The sequence below is a fragment of the Doryrhamphus excisus genome, chromosome 2 (assembly GCF_030265055.1).
Source record: "Doryrhamphus excisus isolate RoL2022-K1 chromosome 2, RoL_Dexc_1.0, whole genome shotgun sequence".
Lineage (NCBI taxonomy): Eukaryota > Metazoa > Chordata > Actinopteri > Syngnathiformes > Syngnathidae > Doryrhamphus > Doryrhamphus excisus.
Window position 1 is genome coordinate 27,462,520 of NC_080467.1, and position 20,226 is coordinate 27,482,745.

The window sequence follows — 20,226 nt, forward strand, 5'->3', positions numbered from 1 at the left end:
AGCAACATTCCATGAAAGAAAGCTGCTGTCTGGGATCACATCATAGACCCCCCCCCCCCTTTCCCAACACACACCCTCATCCCATGAGGCGGAGCTTGGAGCCCAGAACTTCCCCGGTTCCATTCCCTTGTCAGAAGCTTCTGATCACTAGTCCATCTACATAGGAGAACGGCATGAAGTCCAATTTTGTTTTTGCGTGTCTGGTTCCGCTTGTGACTATCCTCTCGGCCCAGGCATCAGCGGCTCCAGAATGCGGACCCTGTGACCCGGCCCAGTGCTCCCCTCTCCCGGCCACGGGGTGCCCCGCCGGTTCGGTCGTGGACCCCTGCGGCTGCTGCTCGCTGTGTGCGGCGGCAGAGGGAGAGCAATGCGGCGGACGCCGTGCAGCAACGCGCCGCTGCGGATCCGGGCTGGAGTGCGTCCGGGCTTCCGAGGACAAGAAGAGCAAGCTGTGCGTGTGTAAGAACAACTACCAGGTCTGCGGCACCGACGGCGTCACGTATGCGAGTGCGTGCGCGCTGAAGAGCGCCAGCGTGCGCGCGCAGAAAGACGGACAAGAGGAAGTGACGGTCCGCAACAAAGGACGCTGCGCCTCAGGTGAGAGCACCTGCTAGCGGAGGGGGGCGGGTCAAGGGTCACGCTGACACCTGCTGGAGGAAAGGAGGGTTCAAAGGTCACAGTAACGCCTGCTTGAGAAGAAGGGGTTAGAACGTCAAGGTCAAAATGTTGACAAAATGTGTTTTATGCTAAGCTAAGTTGTTTTGACTGCAAAAAGCAACGCGGGCGCGGAAAGAACGCTGGCGGTGCTTCTTCCCAGCCAGCCAGCATGTCGACTCATGTTGTTCGTTGAGGCGGAACGTCAACGTTTATCCTCTTTATCCTCATCCAAACACGGAATTCCACACCGAGCGCGCTCAGACCAAACAGAATTCCTGCTGACCTGTCTGATCGTGTCTGTGCAGCTCCGATTATCGTGACTCCTCCGGGGAGCGTTTTCAACGTGAGCGGCTCTCAGGTGTACCTCAGCTGCGAGGCAGTGGGCGTGCCCACACCTGTGCTCACCTGGCGAAAGGTACACACGCTCATTGACAACAACAACACTCTACATGCTCAGACTTCCTTCTTCTAAGATGAATAACTAAGAATGTCAAGTGGAAGTGCGTGGAGTTATGCGTAAAAAGGTCTGAGAAAGGTCAGACTTACCCATGATGATGTCCTCCCGTTAGGTGATGACTGGGAAGAAGAAGGTGGAGCTTCTTCCCGGGGACAGAGACAACCTGGCCATCCAAACTCGAGGAGGACCGGAGAAACATCAAGTGACAGGCTGGGTTCTGGTCTGTTCCGCTTCAAACACAAATCATGGAAATGTATTCATTTCAAGCCATTCATGGATGTCACCTTTAACCTTTCAGATCTCGCCACTCACCCAAGAGGAGGAGGGTTCTTACGAGTGCCACGCCACGAACTCGAAAGGGGAAGCATCGGCTGTTGGTTCCATTCACGTGGTGGAGTCCATCGATGATATTGTTGTCAAGAAAGGTAACAGTTTTCAGTGAGAATGAGTCGCTCACCTCAGTTATTAACGATGTCGTTTCTTTCCAGTGATGAAGGATGAAGAGCTGTGAGCAGCCGAGCTTCATCATTGGATCACCCTCACATTTATTCTCTCGTCTTTAAACACCTTTCCTGGCCTATAGAAGCCGCTTTTATTAGTAGACACCCTCAATATGTATCAACAATAAACAGTTCATCAATAAAGCTGGTGTGCAGTTAACACTTCACACCACCAGGGGGCACCACAACATGCGGGTCATCAATCAGAATAAATATTTTGACAAACACTTTTATTCTCGTTTGCAAAACTGACATACACAAAAAAAAGGTTGACGTTTAGGAAAATAAAAACAAATCTATCTGCCAGAAGGTGATTGGTCAAAGCTGCTCTATGATGTCATCATACGAGGAGCGATGCTCATAGACATCAACTCTTGGAAAAGAAGTTTACACGCGTACGGCATCCGCACCAGCGAGATCTGAAACACACATAGTCAAGTCAAGTGTGACGGATCATGTGATAACGTGTGTGTGTTGTGTCGTGTGTTGAGTTACCTGTGTCTTGTTGCGACAACCGCGACATTCGTACGTGTGCGTGCGTGTGTTGGCGATGGCTATCAGTCCGCATAAGTTGCACACGTGCACTTGATAGGGATCAGATGCCTCAAAGAGACGCTCTCGCAGGAACTGAGCGGCGCCGTGAGCAATCTGACAGTCGCGCTCCATCTCCCCGAATCGCAGGCCACCATCACTGCGTACGTCACACACACACACACACACATCAGACCTACACACTCATCCATAGACAACCAAGATTGTGATTGTGAGCGAGTGGCTCACCGCGATCGCCCCTCCATCGGTTGTCTGTTGAGGATCTGGACGGGGCCACGGGCCCTGGAGTGGATTTTGTCGTCCACCATGTGTTTGAGGCGTTGATAGTACGTCGGACCAATGAAAATCTGCGACGTCAACTTGCGCCCGGTGAAGCCATTATATAGCACCTGAAGACAGCAATCAGTCAATCAATTGATCGATCGGTTGGTCGTCCGTTTGAAGAACGGCGAAATAGCTGGGTTTGTTTTGGACCTCGTTTCCTCTCAGATGATATCCGTATTCTGACAGCAGGTTGGACACCTTCTGCACGTTGACGGCGTCGTTGAAGGGCGTGGCGTCGCCAATCTCGCCTTTGTTTGCAGAAACCTGCAGAGAGCAAATAAGGACGCCTCAATGTCAAAATAAAAGCCTTGTATGTGAAGAATTACATGATGTTGTAGTAACTTGTGGTGAGTGACCTCACCTTGCCCTGCAGGCACTCGATCAGATGGCCGACTGTCATTCTGGATGGGATGGCGTGAGGATTGATGATGATGTCAGGTGTGATTCCCTCGCACGTGAACGGCATGTCCTTCAAAACAAAACAATCGTTACAAAGAGATACGCTTCCTGTCTGTTGACGACGTCGCTTCCTGTCTACCTCTTGTCTGTACTGGATTCCACAGGTTCCTTTCTGTCCGTGCCTGCTGGCAAACTTGTCTCCAATTTGAGGAATTCGGACTGAGCGAACCTGGTGGGTCAGAAATGTTGGGAGATGTTAAAAGATGAGGACCAAAAAAAATTAATTAAAAGTTTCACTGCATCTCATGTGGTCTCACCCGGATTTTGCAGAATTTGTAGCCCTCCTGGTTCAGGGTCACCATCACCTGGTCCACAATGCCGGTCTCGCTGGTCCTCAGGAAGGTGCTGCAGTCCCTCTTGGTGTAGCGTCGGTTGGTACTGTCCAGTTCATCGTCGTTCTCCGGTAGCGTCACGGTTTTACCGATGATCACGTCCTCGCCGGACACACGAACTCCGGGCGCAATGAGTCCATCGTCATCCAGTTTATCATAGATGGCGTGTCTCATCCCTGAACACACAGAGATAAATGAGTGTCTCCGCGTAGTTACAAGCAGCATCACATGACGTCAAAGGCTTTTACTTCTCACCCTGACAGGTTTCTCGTGTGGGTTTCTCGAAGATCTCTTCCTGGTCGAAGCCTTTCTTGGACTCCTGCTCCTTGTAGGATCGGTAGAAAACCGATCGGAAGAAGCCTCGGTCCACCGCCGACCTGTTCATGATCACAGAGTCCTCCTGGTTGTAGCCTGTGTAGGAGGCGATGGCCACGATGGAATTGATCCCTGAAGAGGAGGAGGTTCTCAGTGAGAGAGCAATGAACTTCATTTATCGGTCGGCGAGCGGCTCCCGTCAGTTCGTACCTGCTGGCAGCTCTCGGAAGCGCAGGTACTCCATGGAGCGCGTGGTGACCAGTGGCTTCTGAGGGTAGTACAACACGTGCGCCAGCGTGTCCATTCGAACATGGAAGTTGGTGATGTAGACGCCCATGGCCTGTTTGCCCATAGCCGACTGGTACGTGTTTCTGGGAGACTGAATGTCAAAAGAAGAGATCATTCATACCTTGATGGACTTGGGCCCGTTTGCTAGACCCCACATTTATTACTGCAATTTCTCTGACTTTGTGGATTATTTCCAGTCTTTTTGAGTCACTTATTTTTTTCTGTATAAGGTTGCTTGCTGTCATTTATTGCTTGCAGGAGTAATTGCGTTAATTAAATGACAACATTTTATTCTAGACCTGCTAACCTTGGAGATAATGTTATTAGTACTAATCCCACCCCCACTCCACCGGTGCAAAGATTGCAGTGGAAACTCCAAATCAACAAATTGAATGCGTGCCGAGTACACAAGTACACAAGTTGGCAGATCTACTGCATCACGGCAATTATTATACTTTTTGTGGATTATTTTCAGTCTAACTGGGAGTCGTTTTGTTGACAGTAAACGGCTCCAGACCCCAACTGTGATGAGGATTCGTTATTTATACGTTGATTATTTTTGTACAGCATAGGAAACCTGGTTACAACCTTCTAAACAGTTTTAAGATTAGAGTCATGACATGAAATAACACCCCTATAGTCACATTTACATTTGTATTACCCAATATAGTAGGCATAATAACAGAAAATAAGCCATCTAAGACACAAACATGACTCATGCTTGAGTGTTGCTGTAAATGGAAGCAGAGGAAGTAGCGTTGGGGGTTCAAAGTTCAGTTATATCTGTTAACAGTAACCTCTGTTACATTTATTTTGCGTCTTTGTATTTTATTTATACTTTGGAGTGTGTCCGTTATCATGACTCTGCAGGGAGCCGTGGTACTATATTATTATATGATATTATTATTATTCTAGTACTCAGTGACTTTGCATGCATGGACGCCAACACTAGTGCCCTAACACTAGCCAAACTTTAGATGTCAAGTGGACCCACAGTACGCCCTCCGACCCTTAGGAAGATTCCCACATTATTCCCAATTTAAGCTTCCATTCCAGACATCTGACTCTGCTAAATTCACCTCACCTGGTTGTGATCGGGAAAAGGAATGATGGATGCACACACTCCCAGGATCATGGACGGGTGGATCTCACAGTGGGTGTAGGTGGAGCAGTAAGCCACGCCCTTCTCCTGAAGGTCATCAGGGGTCATGGCCAGCATCACAGTCTCCTCTTCCAGCGTGTCAATGTACTCCACTACACCGCTCGCTACCAGGTCCTGCCAACTGAAAGGGGAAGATATTCAGGTAACGTGGACCCACTTCCTGTGTGGCTCACCCGTGGAACCAGCGGCTCACCTGTAGTTATTGTACTCCCGCTCTTTAAGCTGGTCGATGTGTCGTCTCTTCAGCAACAGCTTCTGTTTCTCCACAATCAGAAGCGGTCTGCAGATCCGCCCGGCGTCCGTGTAGATTCTGATCTCGCGCTCTCTGATGTCTCGGATCATGGACACCTGTGACATTTCGGCAGGTGAAGAGACACCGTCGCAAGGTGGCGCTGAGAAACAGGCGTTACCTCGGACACGATGATGTCCATCTGACGCCGCAGCTTCCTCAGGGTGTTCATCAACTGTTCGGGATCTTTGTGTATGCCCACCCAGCAGCCATTAACGAAGATTTTGGTGGCACTGCAACGTTACACAAATATGCTCACATTTGCTATGTGTGGAGTCACTTGCTATGGTTGTAGTCCTAAAAGTGCGTGTGGACACTGACTCTGCTATGGCAGCGGGAGAGATCTCTTCCAGGTTCTCCATACTCCACTCCTCCAAGAACTCCAGGATGGGAGACGGTTGGGAACCCACAGAGATGTAAGCCATCAGGGCGAGATTCTTCACCAGGCCTACAGCATGACCCTGAACCATCCAATCAACCAATCAAATCAATTTCGGTGTCCGTTGTCGTTCATGGCGTGGTGTAGTGTCAACACTCAGGGAGGCGACAACACTCACCTCGGGGGTTTCAGCGGGACACACCATCCCCCACAGCGTGTTGTGCAGCTGCCTGGGTTTGGCCAGCTTTCCATCCCGCCCGATGGGGGAGTTGACTCGGCGAAGGTGGGACAGTGTGGATGCGAAGGTGAGGCGGTTAAGCACCTAGAAGTGATGAGGCGGTTGGCACGGCATCAATAAAATGCAAAAATGCACACACATAAAAAACCAGCTCGTCTTTATGAGTGCTGAGCCTCACCTGGGACACGCCCGCTCTGGCCTGGTGGGCCTTTTTCACGTCTCCCCAATTGCCGGTGGCCAGCGAGTACTTGAGGCCATCTGAGATGATTCTGGTCTTGATGGCGAGCTCCAGGTTGAAGTCCTTCCCTCTGTCGATGAACTTCTGTGCGTAGATTCGAATCTCCTTCAGCAGATTCTTGAACATTCTGAAGAGATGACGTGACATCTTAGCAGGAGAAAACTCAAGCAGCCTGACAGGAGGCAGTGGGGGAGGGGGCTCTCCCGGTATCTCATATGGATAAGGAACCTCCTTGCTTCACACGTGGACCAAACCACTTAAAGCGAGCGGGTGAGCGACTCACCCTCTGAATAGGAAGGCCAAAAGTGGCCCAGCCAGGTCAAGTCTCTTGTTTCCATAATGATCTCTGTCATCAAGCTCTCGTCTGCCGAGGGCGGCGAGTAGCAACCTGTGGACCATGTACCTACACACACACACACACACACACACACAAACAAAATGAACAGTGATGCAGGATGACAGGGAAATGGTATGAACTTACCCGAGGAAGTAGGCCTTCTTGGTCTCGCAGAAGTCACTGACGCCAACATGGGGAAGCATTTCTTTCTGCAGAACTTCTTTGGCGTATTTGATTCTTCGCTCCTTGGTCACTCCGGGCTTGGCTCCTCTGGAGCCGATAAAGTTCAAGGCCACATTCTGCTCCTGGATGACGAAGGCTTCATCCAGAGACGGCTTCACCTGGACAAACGACAGCACGCTCACATGTCAGCCCGGCACAAAAATAACAAGTGTGCGCTATAATCATAATCACCATCTCCATCATTTCAGGGTCGTCAAAGTCATAAATGATGTGTTCCAGGATGTCTCGATCCGACACGAAGCCCAGCGCTCGGAACACGATGATGATGGGAACTTCTTGTCGGATGTACGGCAGCGTGGACACAATCCTCTGACCGATGGCGCTTTTCTTCACTCCCTGAGAGACGAGAAACACGTCAGAAACGTTCCCACCATTTTGGTAGCGAGCAGACATTTTGACTCACCTGCCCTCCTCGGGCCATCATGCTAACCCAGATGGTGCTGGTGGGACGCGACGAGTTCTCCAAACAGGACCGACACTCTGCTGTGTAGGCGTACTTGGAGTCCTTCTTGGCGAATACGTAAACTGTGTTGGTGGCCATCTTTTCTTGAGCAATTAGCACCTGGGCAACAACAACGCACCGGTTTACAGCCAATATAATCAAGTTCATAGTAATTATTAATAATATTATAACATTTGCTTTAATTAAATGGTTAGTTAGGGGTCAAGGCAGTCACGCCACCACGTACCTTCTCCGAGCCGTTGATGATGAAATATCCTCCAGGGTCGAGCGGGCACTCATTGAGCTCACACAAGTCACGGTCCGTCAGGCTGCTCAGGAGGCAGTAGGTGGAGCGGAGCATGATGGGTATTTTCCCTATGAAGGTTTTCTGGTGTTGCGTCTGCAGCTGGTCCTCTCCCTCCTTGATGATGGTCTTGGTGATGTCCACATACAGAGGGGCCGAGTATCTATGAGGGGAAATCAGAAGGCGATCGTACAAACTCGGTGAGACCAAGATATGCCCGAAAAAGAAGAACATAGTCAGACCCGACGAGACCTACGTGAGGTTTCGAAGTCTGGCCTCGTTGGGCATCATGGGAGACGGAGCGCCGTCTCTTTCCCAGTGTGTGGGTTTGGACAGGTAGATCTGCTCAAACTTCAACAGGTAACGAGGCTGCAACAGACGCCACAATTATCACAACGCCTGCACTGAACTGGCAATAAACCTCCAGGACCAGGCGCTTACCGGCTCCTCCACTTCCCCTGAGGTGTGCTGGGCTTCAGCCTGGAGGTCAATGGGTGGAGCATCTTCCACGATCCTCTGCACGGACATCTGGATGAACTCATCGAATGAATCCAGCTGTTGCCGCACCAAACCCTTCTCGTCAAAGTAAGAGCTGAAAAAGATGTAGCTTTGTTAAAAAAAGAGCTAACAGAGATCACCAATGTCTCCACCTCACAACAGCGAATAATGAAAGAATGAAGTTCACTGTCAAACAACATGATCATCAGTTCACCTAATAACGATCCAGCAAGCTTCCTGCCAAAGATCTGGTGTGATCTCATCATCATCTTCATCGTACTGATTATCTGAACACAGTCATGGAAATCAATGGTCAATGGGTTAAATGCCAGACACAAAAAGCAAGTTCAGTCCTGGAGGATTACAGTGTTTGTTACATTGCTTATTGTAAATATGTTCCCTAAATTAACCGAGACGCGGAAAGCAACACTTTTGGCTATTCTTTCTTTGTAAAATCCTTAATTCTTTCTGTTAGGTTAAACAAAGCTCTACGAGTTAGCTTGAGTTAGCATGGTTATTTTACATGTAGTTACTATTATTAGCCTCAGTGCTTTTAGAGGGAATAGAGAAGACGATAATGCCAGCTGATTTTGCTTCATATTTTAGATAAAGCCAAAGTTGAGACGATGTGAGCGACTGTTATGCATGTTGCGATGCTATTGTGTTCATTCCTCGGCGCTGGAGCTAATGTTAGCTTACGCGTTAGCGCCTGTGTTAATGCATGTATTTTAGGTATATGTACACAACCCGTGCGTTGACTGTTAAAGTATTCAAGGCTAGCAGCTCACCTTCGTCCTGGTCGTACATTTTAAGCCACAATAAGTATTTAAAAAAAAAAGCTGACGACTCCTATGAGACGTGCTGTGGTTGTCACCAGACAGCGCGCTACCGGTCTCTTCTTCGGAGGGGAAACATTACATAGCGCCGCTGCTGCCCCCTCACGTCAGACAACATAACTGCAGCTCCGGTGCTGTGCTGTCGGAATAGTAAACATACAGCACATTGCAATTAGCATAAAATAATGCTTTAGCGAGTGAAAATGCTACAACTACTAACAATAGCACAATGTTTTGTCTTTAAATGTATCATATATTATATTGTACATAATGTTTGTCTAGCCAAACTAAAAAAAAATATATAGGCCTACAAAAATATCAACGCACTAAATTTACTTGTCATTAGTTCCTCAGTAACTACTATATTTTTGTGTACGTTATTATAAAGTGAGATTGCATGCAGGTCTCGGTCTAAAGTTTGTGGACTTTATGTAATAGTGATGTTCTGCATGGAAAAATTCAACATTTTCACCTCTCCTAACAAGTCATTATTCAGATTGTTCTGTCGTCAGCGTCATTTTCTGCCAGCTGCCCAGTTGGAAGGCTGAAATTATAGTAGATTCCTGCCAATTCAGGATTTTTGTTGCAGCCCTATGTATTTGCTTAATGAAAAAGTACATTCCATATTGGTGGGAAAACCTGTTGCTGTTGTGCAGATGCACAAACACACAGAGGAAATATCTAGTAAGCGATGCTCCATCAGCTCTAAGGAAATGTGACGGATATAAGAAAATGTAGGTACTCGACCATCACGCTGTTCACCCGGTGCGAAACAAGTCACCTGACAAAATAAGTTCATTGTCAGGTTGTTGTTTACCACAAACACGTGTACGTCTGACTGACGGCTCAAGGAGGATGCTTGGTCAGAAGGAACAGTCCCGATACTGTTTATTTACCCAGCATTGGTCATTTTGTATAAAAGTAGAAAAAGTTCCATAGACAAAGATGTATTTACACAGACAATCCCAAACACATGAGCATAATCACACATGATGTCACTGCTTTGTGCTCATCAGTAAACTTTGGTCCTGCAGAAAGGAAACAAACAATGACAACTTTTCCTGTGGACAATCAGATTGGGGCAAAGGGTGTCAAAAACCGACCTGGAGAATGCTGACAAGGCGAGGACACCCAGCAAGAACTGAAGAGAGTAGAAGCAGAGGAGCACGATGCAGAGGAGGAACTCCAGGCGCAGGACGAAGGTCTGGAGCAGCAGGAAGTAAGCAGCTAGCGTGACGCACGGCAGCAGCAGGAAGAGTGACACGGCCGTGGTGAGGGAGTGCTCGCACAAATTGCCCTTCCAGGCTGGATCACACACACACGTCATTCCCATCAATAACTGTTTACAGTCCAGTGTAGGATTCAGCAATTTTCTATACTTCAGTGCAGTTGTGTATATTGCTTATATTGCCTATTTTTTGTTACGTGTATAAATGTACACAACTGTAACACTTATTCATTTTGGCATACCACCCACCATAAAAGATCCTGAGTATCTCCAGTCCGAGAAAGAGAACTAGCAACGCCACATCCAAAGCCAGATTATTAGTCGGGTACGGCAGTAAAATACCTGCAGACAGAAAGCGAGGAAGAAATGGGTTGGAACTGAAGAAATACATGTGCTGGACTAAACCCAACTAATTAATTTCATGAATTATGTTAACATTTTGTGGGTAATTAACGCATGTGCATCATGTCAGGCCATACCCCTCTGTTATGACGGCACACTGAAGCATAGTGTCGTACCCCCACACAGTCACACAAAGTCTGACGCTCTTTTCTTACTTTATTCTGACCTATATGTATCTCCAACTCAAAAAACACATCTCTAGTCTTGATTGGCATATTTAGCACATTAATGATGATTAATTAAGTAGAAAACTGATTAATTTGATTAAAATATTGATAATTTCACACCCCAAGAGTAAAGACATGAGGATGAGAGCACCTTTATAGATGAACATGAGAACTTCTGCCACGTAAAAAGCTCCAAAGTACCAGCTGTTGAGGTACAACAAGACCTGCAGAGGAGTGGATGACAGCTGAGGGCACAAGGTCAAGGTCACACATCCCCACAGACACCCAAGTGCATCACTGGCATCAGTTTCACACAAAGGATACGATCGCCTGGCTTCCTGCAGACAGAAACGACACCAGTGACGTCAGAGTTCAAGCTTGATCATGTGCAGCACAACGATGCAAACTTCTGATATATTTCATCTCATAATCTAATTTCTCATGTGATTTACATAATAAAATGGCTTTAGTTTAGATTTATTTAGGATAATACGATAAATGTTAGCTTCCGCATCCTAACTTTTATCATTGCTAGTTGACCGTGTGCTCAAACTACGTCTTCTGCTAAGATGTCAATGTTAAAGTATGTCAAAGCTCGAACAGTAGCACTTGGTGGTAAAACGTGTACATGGGTTATATTTCAAATGTATACTATAATTCAAAAAGCAACCATTAACCCATTTACCACAACACATTTATTTGATGGCTGCAAAGACCGTGCTACTTACCCGGCGCCATTTCTGGTTACCGTGGCAACAGCTTGGCGGAAGTGACGCGCCCTACTTTCGAATTTAAACACTTTTTGTTAAAATTTTTTAGCAGAGCTTTCTCCTCATTCGGTATATTGTATAATCATTTATCAGTTTCAAGTAAAAATCCGCGTTTCTATTTTTTTTCTTTCGATGGGGGCCTTCTTTTGCTGTGTGCTGATTGGCTGGCGTAGGTCCATGGTTTACGTGGCGCTGCTGCCTACGCGCAGCCGCAGTCGCGCGCTCCCATGGCAGTAAGATGGCGTCTGTCAGGATGTGGTCTGCTCTGTTGTCGTTTTTACTTTTGAACGTTTTCTACGGCCTCGTCTCCGCCTTGTACTTTCATATCGGAGAGACGGAAAAGAAATGTTTCATAGAAGAAATCCCAGATGAGACGATGATCATCGGTGAGCAAGCTGCCTGCTAATGCTAACGGCTAGCGCGCTGCAAGTTAATCAAACACTGAATGGAGTAATCGTTTATATTAAAGTTACAGGAAGTGTTAATGTGTGTTATTTGCATTTGGCTGCTTTAACGATTACTATAAAGTTAACACGGTATTTCTAATCAGCTAATTGTGGTTGTTCATTGTGATGTCAAATACGTTTGAGATGATCCACATGGTAGTACTTAATTCCAATGTTCATGGCAGGCATACTAGGAAATAATAGAATTGTTGTTTTCTTTTACAGGAAACTATCGGACTCAGCTGTACGACAAACAGAAAGAAGAATATCTGCCGGCCACACAGGGTCTGGGCATGTTTGTGGAGGTCAAAGACCCGGATGAGAAGGTTATTTATAATGACTTTGAAGTTCATGTCAGATGAGTGTCTATTAGGTGAATAACTAACATCTGTGCTTGCTGCAGGTCATTCTGTCTCGGCAGTACGGCTCTGAAGGAAGGTTCACCTTCACTTCTCACACCCCTGGAGAACATCAGATATGCCTTCACTCCAACTCCTCCAAGTTCTCCCTTTTTGCTGGAGGCATGCTGGTGAGAAACCTTGACTCTTTTACTTCACACTTGTGTGCTTACTAAGAAAACGCCATGTGACATCCTGACGAGTGTTCCCTGGTGCTGTGCTGCAGAGGGTTCACCTGGACATCCAGGTTGGGGAGCACGCCAACAACTACGCTGAGATTGCCGCCAAAGACAAACTGACGGAGCTGCAGCTGAGAGTGAGACAGCTGGTGGAGCAGGTGGATCAGATCCAGAAGGAGCAGAACTACCAAAGGGTCAGTGATCCATTGTCTTGCAGTGCTCCAGGCTTAACACCACACAGCATTAAGCTCTTGGTTGTTTCTCTGTCCACCAATCAGCATGCAGCATCTTTTTAACCCAGTATACCAGTGATGTTTTAGTCATGACTGGCACTACTGTTGACGTTGCTGTCGCTTCTCCCTCAGTATCGCGAGGAGCGCTTCCGTCAAACCAGTGACAGCACTAACCAGCGTGTCCTCTGGTGGTCTATCGTCCAGACCCTCATCCTGGTGGCCATCGGCATCTGGCAGATGAGACACCTCAAGGGCTTCTTTGAGGCCAAGAAGCTGGTGTAAATCTTCTACTGTCTGTGTGTGTGTGTGCTTGTGTGTGTATGTCCTACGAAGTGATGCAGTAGAGCGCTGTGGCAGCCTGCACTTGACATGCAGAGAAGTTACTCAAACCTTGTTGACCGACGTCGCTATCAAGCGGTCAGGCTGACAATATTTATTGACGCTGTCATTTGGCCTCAAACATTTCATCCACTGAAGCGTGTGAGCCAAGACGTCGTCACCACGTGTTTCATTATTTTATACACTTGATGTTTAACCACTGTGACGACTAGCTGGACAAGTTGACGTGCACGCAGTCGTCTGATTTGATGACTTTGGACAACTTGTCTTTGTAACACTCAAGTCGTCTCAGGAGGTTAAAAAAAAAAAACACACAGCAACATTGTTTTAGCCTGTGATAATCATGAGAGTGCGCGTTGTCTCGTGGACTCATTTTAAATTGTTAAAACACACTGAAATGACTTTAACAATCTATGCAGAGTTTGGGACAGGAGGTGTTCTTTAATGTCATCAGCGTGCAGGGTCGCCTTTCTGTTACTTTCGCTGTTTGTGTTGGTTTAGATTTAGAAAAAACACAAATTGAATGACGGGGCTTGAATATATTTTTTCCAAACTGTTTGTCCCGTTTGCTTGAGTTCACTGTGTTCTTTATACTTCCATTTGAGAAAACGTGTTTTTAACTATGTTTAGCTTTCACTGAGTGACAATTTGAGAATAAAATAACAGTAAAACAATGGAAAAATGTTCAAATAAAAGTTAAAACATTTCATTCAATTGTCTTGGCTGTCATTTCGGGAACATTTGAACAGCATGGCTCTTTGTCAATGGAATATAATACACCAGAGTGGTAACATAATGAAATGATCGCTTGATCGTTCAGCTTTCAAACAAAAATGCTGTAATATGTCAAGCAGTCGAGATAACAAAAAACAACTTTAACAAGTTAAGAATGTTATGTTATGCGCAAGGGGTTTCCCAGGGGCAATTTGTGGTCTACAGCACATGAAAACATTCAAGTTGGCCTGCATGGCCAAGGCCACACTGAAAAAAATGTTATTTGGCCTCAATTTTGATAATTGCTAATTTATCATTAATCTACAATTAAAATCGCCGTTGTGTGACTATCAAATGACATTAACTAGGTTTTTAAAATAATTTTCTACTACAGGTAGAGCTTTTACCTATCTTGTAAAAAGGTAAAATTTTGTCTATAGATTCACTACACAGAGTGAAATATTTCAAACATGTTTTTACAAATAGGCAATAACCGATTGTATCAAAACACCAAACTCAGTATGGCATAAATTCGAGTTGAAAAGTTGCTAAATTTAGAATACTATAAACATATGGTTCGTACCCTAATAATTTTTTATTATAGAGCCTTTAGTTGGTCTGTTCGTGCGAATTGAAGGATCGATACAAACGTTTGCATTGGACACACCTGTTCCACCGGTTTGAAAGTGGTAGGAACCTGTTACACTGCTTTGTTGCTACTCGAGCTTAGACGTTTCGGACACGCTATCGCAGGACGTGTTAACATGACTTAAGTCGGGGGAAAACGGAGGGTTTGTATTTTTTTCAACGCCTTCGTTCTTTCAGGTTTACATTTTCAAAAGCGGTCGACGTGTGGCACTGTCACTAAAGCTCGCGTTAGCTTGTTAGCACAAGGGAAGATAGAGCTAGCATGCTAGCATGCTAGCATAAGGCGGCACAGGTATGCTAATATGCTACGTGTACACACTGGCCTCGAGATGAGCGGAAAACCAGATTTTTAATCTGTTGCATAGCCGGGTTTATGGCTAAATCAAATGTGACTAAAGTACGACCTTGGAGCACCTTGACGATACGATTGTTCAAATGTGAAAGAAAGCAATGCACATTCATTGGTGGATGAATGTCTTTTCAAACGATGATGTTCTCGTCGAGAAGGAAGCCTGTACTCTACTTTAAGGAGGAGCGAAGGTAAGATTATGTCCACGTTCCTTTTATAATTATTTAACATTGTTTAAACTAAAAAGTACATTTGTTGGCATTTCAAGAAATATCTCATCAAAAGTTGTTCATCACGAAGAGAAAGCTGAGTGAGTGAAATGTTGTGTGTGTCCCCAAACTTCAACATGTATTTATATTTCTAGCAAACATGAATCTGAATGTGTGAATTAAACAAGACTTTTAATGTTTGCATGTTGTGTGTTGCTAACAAAATTGTCACTATCATGATCATTATCTGCTCACTGGTTGGCCTTCAAAGTAAAAATAACACTGTTGGAATGTACTATGCAAGTACTATACAATAAGGTGACTTATTCTGATTGTATAAAAAAAAAATACAACAGGAACAGTATTAAATAATTTTAGTGGTTTTGAAACCTGACTTTTTGTTGCTCTGGAGAACGGTTTTATTCCAAGACCAAGCTGCAAGTATCTGTAAAATGAACGTATGTGAAACCCTGGCTTGACGTGTTGTCTAACAAGATTTGTTGGCGCTGTTGTCTAACAAGATTGATTGGCGCTGTTGTCTAATGATGACTGTGCATGTGCATCACATGTCATGTGTGTTCTTTGTAGGTTTCTACCAAGGAGATGTTCGGTATGGAAGCTCTTTGGACTTTGTCTCCTGCTGCTGCTCGTCTCATTGCTCTGGCTGCAGCTCAGCTGTTCCGGAGACATGGCCACCCCCTCGCACCAGGGTGCAAGCCTCCCTCAGCAGCCGTGCCAGCCTGAGAGTCAGGCGGCGGCTACCGGCAGGGATGAGACGTCGTGGGGCCCTCACACGCTGACTGTTGTGGTCCCCTTCAGGGAGCGCTTTGAGGAGCTGCTGATCTTCGTCCCGTTCATGCACACCTTCCTCAACAAGAAGAAGATCCGCCACAAGATCCTCATTGTCAACCAGGTGGACCACTACAGGTGTGTGTGACCCCACTCACACCCCCCTAAGGGAGGATGCCTGTCTGACAGCCCTGTCTCCTCCCCTCCCCCCTCCGAACCTAGGTTCAACCGAGCATCTCTCATCAACGTGGGTTACTTGGAGAGCGGAAATGACACAGACTACCTGGCCATGCACGACGTGGACCTCCTGCCTCTCAATGAGGCGCTCGACTATTCTTTCCCCGCCGACGGACCTTTCCACGTGGCGTCGCCCGAGCTCCACCCCATCTATCATTACAAGACCTATGTGGGCGGAATCCTGCTGCTCACTAAGGCACACTACCACATGGTACGTTACACCCGCATTGGCGTGGTTACATATTCACTGATGCTAACTAATGAATAAATTGCTAATGAATAAATTAGTCAGGCTCTATAGTACAGGCATATAGTATGCATATTTCCTTTCTTCTACAGTCTTAGCAGTGCACTGCATTTTGGCATATAGTACTTAAGTCTGAACTATGCAAAATATGTATTTATTGAATTTATAACTGGAAATATCACGTCAGTGTGTTATGTATGTGCAGTGTAATGGCATGTCCAACCGCTTCTGGGGGTGGGGCCGCGAGGACGACGAGTTCTACAGACGACTAAGGAAAGCACAATTACAGGTGGGTGTGCATTCATGTGAAAGGTACGCAAGTTCCTTATGATGTTCCTTTTGGACTCGTGTAGTTGTTCCGGCCCAGCGGGATCACAACGGGATACAAGACCTTCATGCACGTGCACGACCCCGCCTGGCGCAAAAGGGACCAGAAGCGTGTAGCGAGCCAGAAGCAGGAGCAGTTCAAGGTGGACCCAGAGGGTGGGCTCAGTAACCTGCGCTACCAAGTGGAATCACGGCAGCAGCTGACCATCGGGGGCGCTCCGTGCACGGTCATCAACACCAAACTGGAGTGCGACCAGGAGGAGACGCCTTGGTGCCTCCTCGCCTAGACCACAATCAAGCCGGTTTTCACCAGGAAACTACCACATTTTGCCCTTCTCGCCTGACACCCTCATGTTGCAATAGTTCCTGTATTTTAACTTAAATCCTCACCGGTTCCCTCAGCAACATTACGATATTACATCCGGATGTCGGGCCTTCAAAATAAAAGCACAGTAAAATAACACGGTTGTACCATAATAGGCAATCGGGTCCTAACGCCAGTAAAGACCCTCATTCTTCTGGAACATTTCCTTAATTTTATGATACTGCTGCTGACAGATGCCAGATGCTTTTATTGTGAAAGGTTGAAAGAAGGAAGCCGTTAGTTTCAGCAGCAGCTGGTGCTGTGACTGAAGCAGACTGGACCTGCCAGCATGTTGCTTTGTTTTTTGCATCGCAGTCCTGCTGGTACTCTTATTTAAACTTTTAAAACTTATTTTTTACAAACGGTAATACTGTATGTAGTGATGTTTGAAGTGTTGACAGGAAGTGGCAGCATAGCATTTTCCTATTGACATCTCAGTGATTGGTACGACGAATGTTGACTTAAGGAAGTAAAGTGCATTCAAATGTTTCACTGGACCGTATAGATGGATGTGAAATGACACGGTTGGACAATATCAACCTCAGACAGCTGCCTGTGAACACCATTTGTCAGCAATAATAAACTATACAATTAGAATAAATGTATATAGTTGCCCTTTGACTCCATCATTGTTGAGTGTCACGCTTGAGTGGAATTATTTCATGTTATACAGTTTGACCACAAGAGGGTGCTATAGTTGTCAATGAAGTTCAAGTCGTTATATACCGAAACGCCACAATAGATTATGTAGAGTCTTCATTGGCAATGACATTTGCCACACACAAAACTGTTGATATCCAGTTACAAGTATAATACCACTAGTTTCTAAACGCGAGAGTAAAAGGCGCCACCCACCGTAGTTAGTAGTTAAGCTAGCTCTTACCTGGGCTGCTGGGTGTTTCCTGTCTTGGGCGTGGCAGAACGTAATCCTCCCAGCTGAAATTTAAATAAATAAATTCAGTACTTAGATTTCAGTGAAGCTGACAAGATTGCTTCCTTTAGCACACAATATATGTATAATATGAGTGTGTTCAATTGCTACATTTAAATGAATAGAGGTGGACAGATGGCGAACCTCGTCCATTAATTTACAAACAATTCCTTACTTACCAGTTCCATGGCTTATGGATACATATATCCTTTCTCTTTCCCCATTTGGTTCGCAGTAGGAGGCTCCTGCGAGTTGAATACGAAACATTAAAAAGCAGAATTGTACTATTAGATGGTGAAAATAAGTTTGAACTGACCTGCAGCTCACTCACGTGTGATCTTTCTCCGCACTATTGGTCCCGACGCACCACGTGACCAAATGATCAAACTATCGCAGCTGCAAATAGGGAGAAAAGGAGCATACCTCGGCATGTCCATAATTTGTTACCTGGTGATAATAGCCATTATGACGAGAAATCAAAATGCCCAATATCAATGAAGGCTTTTTGAGAACAAAAAGGAGTCTTCATTAATGTCATAAAATTGCCCCAAATACTGAAAGGTGGAAGAATATTTGAGTGAATGTGAATGGAAGATGGCTATAAGTAGAGATTGCAGGGGGGGCATCCTTCATGACTGCAGTTCACAATGCCCGCCTGACATAGGACTTATGGACCGGATTATCCTGCGTGTTCCCCTGATCTTAATCCAATTGGGAACATTTGGGATAGATTGCAAGGAAGTTAGAAAAATTAATTACATTGCAAAGATAGATTTTAATCTCAATGTTACAGCAACACTAACTAAAGATAGAACATGAACACCCAACAGGAGGAAGTAGGAAGTATGGTTACAGCAGTGGACCAATCAGCATCAAGCACACCAACCTAAGTCTTTCATTACAGATCAAAGGTGACATCAAAATCTTCTTCACTCTCAAACATAGAGGAACCAGGAAGTAGAGGGCGGGGCCATGTGAGGGCTGGGGCCTCACTCATGGCAACCCTACCGTCATGTAGACTCCTCTCACTGATCAACTGGACCCCCGCTTCCTGGAAGTCACAAGCTGGGTTGGTGGCAGTGGTCTTCAAACTGGGAGAGGTTTGGTCTAGTTGGTGGGGGGTGTTGTCACGTTGGCTGAATGATGTCTGGCAGTGACAAACGCAAACTAGCTTAGCATAAAGACATCGTTAGCTGAATTTAGCACACATGGCGTCATGCTGTCACCTGTTCCAGCGTCCGGCTGTCATCGCCCTCATCTTCTCTCCTTCGCTTCCTGCCAAACCAAAGGTGAAAGCTCAGAAGGTAGCTAAATGGAGCAAGCGCCGTCACAACAATATAACAAATCCCACCTGTCAAAACGCTGAATGTTTGTCAAAACATCATCATCTTCCTTGGGTGGGTCCAGGTACTTGCTCCAGCGGCTCACCTGGGTGAAGCCCACCTGTGTTCTTACTTGGTCGTCGTTGCGCTCTTCATTTCCTGCCTCGTCCTCTTGATTCCTGCCAATCATAAGATCATTGGAGGTGGAAGGCGGTGGAGACACAGTTATTTGTCGAGTGGTTACCATAGCGACTGGGTGTCACTTTCCTCCAACATGGCACCTCTCATAGCGTTCATTTTTTGAACATGACGTCTGCAGTCAGCACCACTTCCCCGACCAAACTCCTTTGTGAGCACCAAACACACACAAACGCACAGGTGACATTCTCGACAAAAGTACATTGTCAGACTAGCAATGAAACCACGGTATCAAGTCCAAAAAACATCAATAAATAGTTGTAACAAAGTGATCATCGGTGTTTATCACCATGGTTTAACCATGTTAAGTGAACACACGTAAGTGAAGACTGAAGCTCTGTCGCCGCCATGTGGCAAAAACAAAAACTGCATCACCTTTGCTCGGATACTACAGCGTTAAATAATAATTACTAGTGAATTATAAAATATAAAATGAAGACAATTAGTTCAGTTCAGCTGCTGACCTTCAGCAAAGATTGCTTCTCTCCGCAGAGTTTACACGTCCACTTTTTGACCTTCTTCACCTGCCATTCCAAAACAAAGAACTTATGTCAGACACACAAATGGACCTTAACCGGAAGCACTTTGCTTTACTGTTAGCGATGTTATTAGCATTAGCACTGCGAGTCTTCTTGGGCCTCGTCTGTTATTTCCTTTCATGTACATTTAGCACGAATATATTAACTACTATTAAGTACTACTAACAACTAAGTACTATCTGTTAGCCATTAGCCTTCGGTTGTTTCTTACCTGTTGTACTTGGAAGCTTAGACAGCTGAAACATTTGACGACGTGAAACTCTTGAGACATGACGGTAAGATCTACTCGGTTGCCCGGGAATAGTTTGGAAATACGTGACGTCACATCCGGGTTATCCGG

The 20,226-nt window shown here is 45.8% G+C and overlaps 6 protein-coding genes across 10 annotated transcripts; 3 read left to right on the forward strand and 3 right to left on the reverse strand.

Moving 5' to 3' along the window:
* The first annotated feature begins 103 nt into the window (after nucleotides 1-103).
* igfbp7 (insulin-like growth factor binding protein 7) lies at nucleotides 104-1,802 on the forward strand. The gene is made up of 5 exons (XM_058058330.1): nucleotides 104-597; nucleotides 963-1,072; nucleotides 1,227-1,334; nucleotides 1,413-1,539; nucleotides 1,603-1,802. The coding sequence occupies exons 1-5, from the start codon at nucleotides 174-176 to the stop codon at nucleotides 1,623-1,625; spliced, it is 792 nt and encodes a 263-aa protein (XP_057914313.1). The 5' UTR covers nucleotides 104-173; the 3' UTR covers nucleotides 1,626-1,802.
* A 36-nt stretch (nucleotides 1,803-1,838) lies between these two features.
* Nucleotides 1,839-8,933, reverse strand: polr2b (RNA polymerase II subunit B). The gene is made up of 24 exons (XM_058058262.1): nucleotides 8,803-8,933; nucleotides 8,229-8,301; nucleotides 7,958-8,108; nucleotides 7,773-7,885; nucleotides 7,460-7,679; nucleotides 7,174-7,332; nucleotides 6,942-7,106; nucleotides 6,672-6,868; nucleotides 6,474-6,593; nucleotides 6,131-6,317; nucleotides 5,893-6,036; nucleotides 5,657-5,796; nucleotides 5,457-5,568; nucleotides 5,240-5,394; nucleotides 4,969-5,167; nucleotides 3,807-3,975; nucleotides 3,537-3,728; nucleotides 3,207-3,457; nucleotides 3,029-3,118; nucleotides 2,852-2,959; nucleotides 2,641-2,754; nucleotides 2,395-2,555; nucleotides 2,110-2,305; nucleotides 1,839-2,033 (listed from the first exon to the last, which is right to left on the reverse strand). The coding sequence occupies exons 1-24, from the start codon at nucleotides 8,819-8,821 to the stop codon at nucleotides 1,944-1,946; spliced, it is 3,525 nt and encodes a 1,174-aa protein (XP_057914245.1). The 5' UTR covers nucleotides 8,822-8,933; the 3' UTR covers nucleotides 1,839-1,943.
* Nucleotides 8,934-9,723: 790 nt separating this feature from the next.
* Nucleotides 9,724-18,428, reverse strand: tmem216 (transmembrane protein 216). 4 transcript variants are annotated; one of them, XM_058057716.1, is made up of 8 exons: nucleotides 18,144-18,428; nucleotides 18,007-18,072; nucleotides 17,780-17,832; nucleotides 10,972-10,985; nucleotides 10,799-10,892; nucleotides 10,328-10,420; nucleotides 9,954-10,155; nucleotides 9,724-9,878 (listed from the first exon to the last, which is right to left on the reverse strand). In XM_058057716.1, exons 5-8 carry the CDS (start codon nucleotides 10,812-10,814, stop codon nucleotides 9,863-9,865), a joined length of 327 nt encoding a protein of 108 aa, XP_057913699.1. In that variant the 5' UTR covers nucleotides 10,815-10,892; nucleotides 10,972-10,985; nucleotides 17,780-17,832; nucleotides 18,007-18,072; nucleotides 18,144-18,428; the 3' UTR covers nucleotides 9,724-9,862. The 4 variants fall into 4 exon arrangements, with proteins under 4 accessions (XP_057913699.1, XP_057913681.1, XP_057913674.1 ...); XM_058057698.1 differs by lacking the exon at nucleotides 10,972-10,985 and having other exon boundaries at nucleotides 10,799-10,871; nucleotides 18,159-18,428; XM_058057691.1 differs by having other exon boundaries at nucleotides 10,799-10,985; nucleotides 18,159-18,428.
* On the forward strand, nucleotides 11,635-13,721 carry tmed9 (transmembrane p24 trafficking protein 9). Its single transcript, XM_058057731.1, has 5 exons — nucleotides 11,635-11,803; nucleotides 12,089-12,189; nucleotides 12,267-12,392; nucleotides 12,488-12,634; nucleotides 12,806-13,721. Exons 1-5 carry the CDS (start codon nucleotides 11,656-11,658, stop codon nucleotides 12,953-12,955), a joined length of 672 nt encoding a protein of 223 aa, XP_057913714.1. The 5' UTR covers nucleotides 11,635-11,655; the 3' UTR covers nucleotides 12,956-13,721.
* b4galt7 (xylosylprotein beta 1,4-galactosyltransferase, polypeptide 7 (galactosyltransferase I)) lies at nucleotides 14,346-17,499 on the forward strand. 2 transcript variants are annotated; one of them, XM_058057666.1, is made up of 5 exons: nucleotides 14,346-14,914; nucleotides 15,521-15,859; nucleotides 15,944-16,169; nucleotides 16,393-16,494; nucleotides 16,559-17,499. In XM_058057666.1, exons 1-5 carry the CDS (start codon nucleotides 14,847-14,849, stop codon nucleotides 16,817-16,819), a joined length of 996 nt encoding a protein of 331 aa, XP_057913649.1. In that variant the 5' UTR covers nucleotides 14,346-14,846; the 3' UTR covers nucleotides 16,820-17,499. The 2 variants fall into 2 exon arrangements, with proteins under 2 accessions (XP_057913649.1, XP_057913660.1); XM_058057677.1 differs by having other exon boundaries at nucleotides 14,351-14,914; nucleotides 16,411-16,494; nucleotides 16,559-17,497.
* A 150-nt stretch (nucleotides 18,429-18,578) lies between the features above and the next one.
* On the reverse strand, nucleotides 18,579-20,220 carry mrnip (MRN complex interacting protein). The gene is made up of 6 exons (XM_058057743.1): nucleotides 20,098-20,220; nucleotides 19,812-19,871; nucleotides 19,394-19,494; nucleotides 19,179-19,328; nucleotides 19,054-19,102; nucleotides 18,579-18,974 (listed from the first exon to the last, which is right to left on the reverse strand). Exons 1-6 carry the CDS (start codon nucleotides 20,155-20,157, stop codon nucleotides 18,726-18,728), a joined length of 669 nt encoding a protein of 222 aa, XP_057913726.1. The 5' UTR covers nucleotides 20,158-20,220; the 3' UTR covers nucleotides 18,579-18,725.
* Nucleotides 20,221-20,226: the final 6 nt, after the last annotated feature.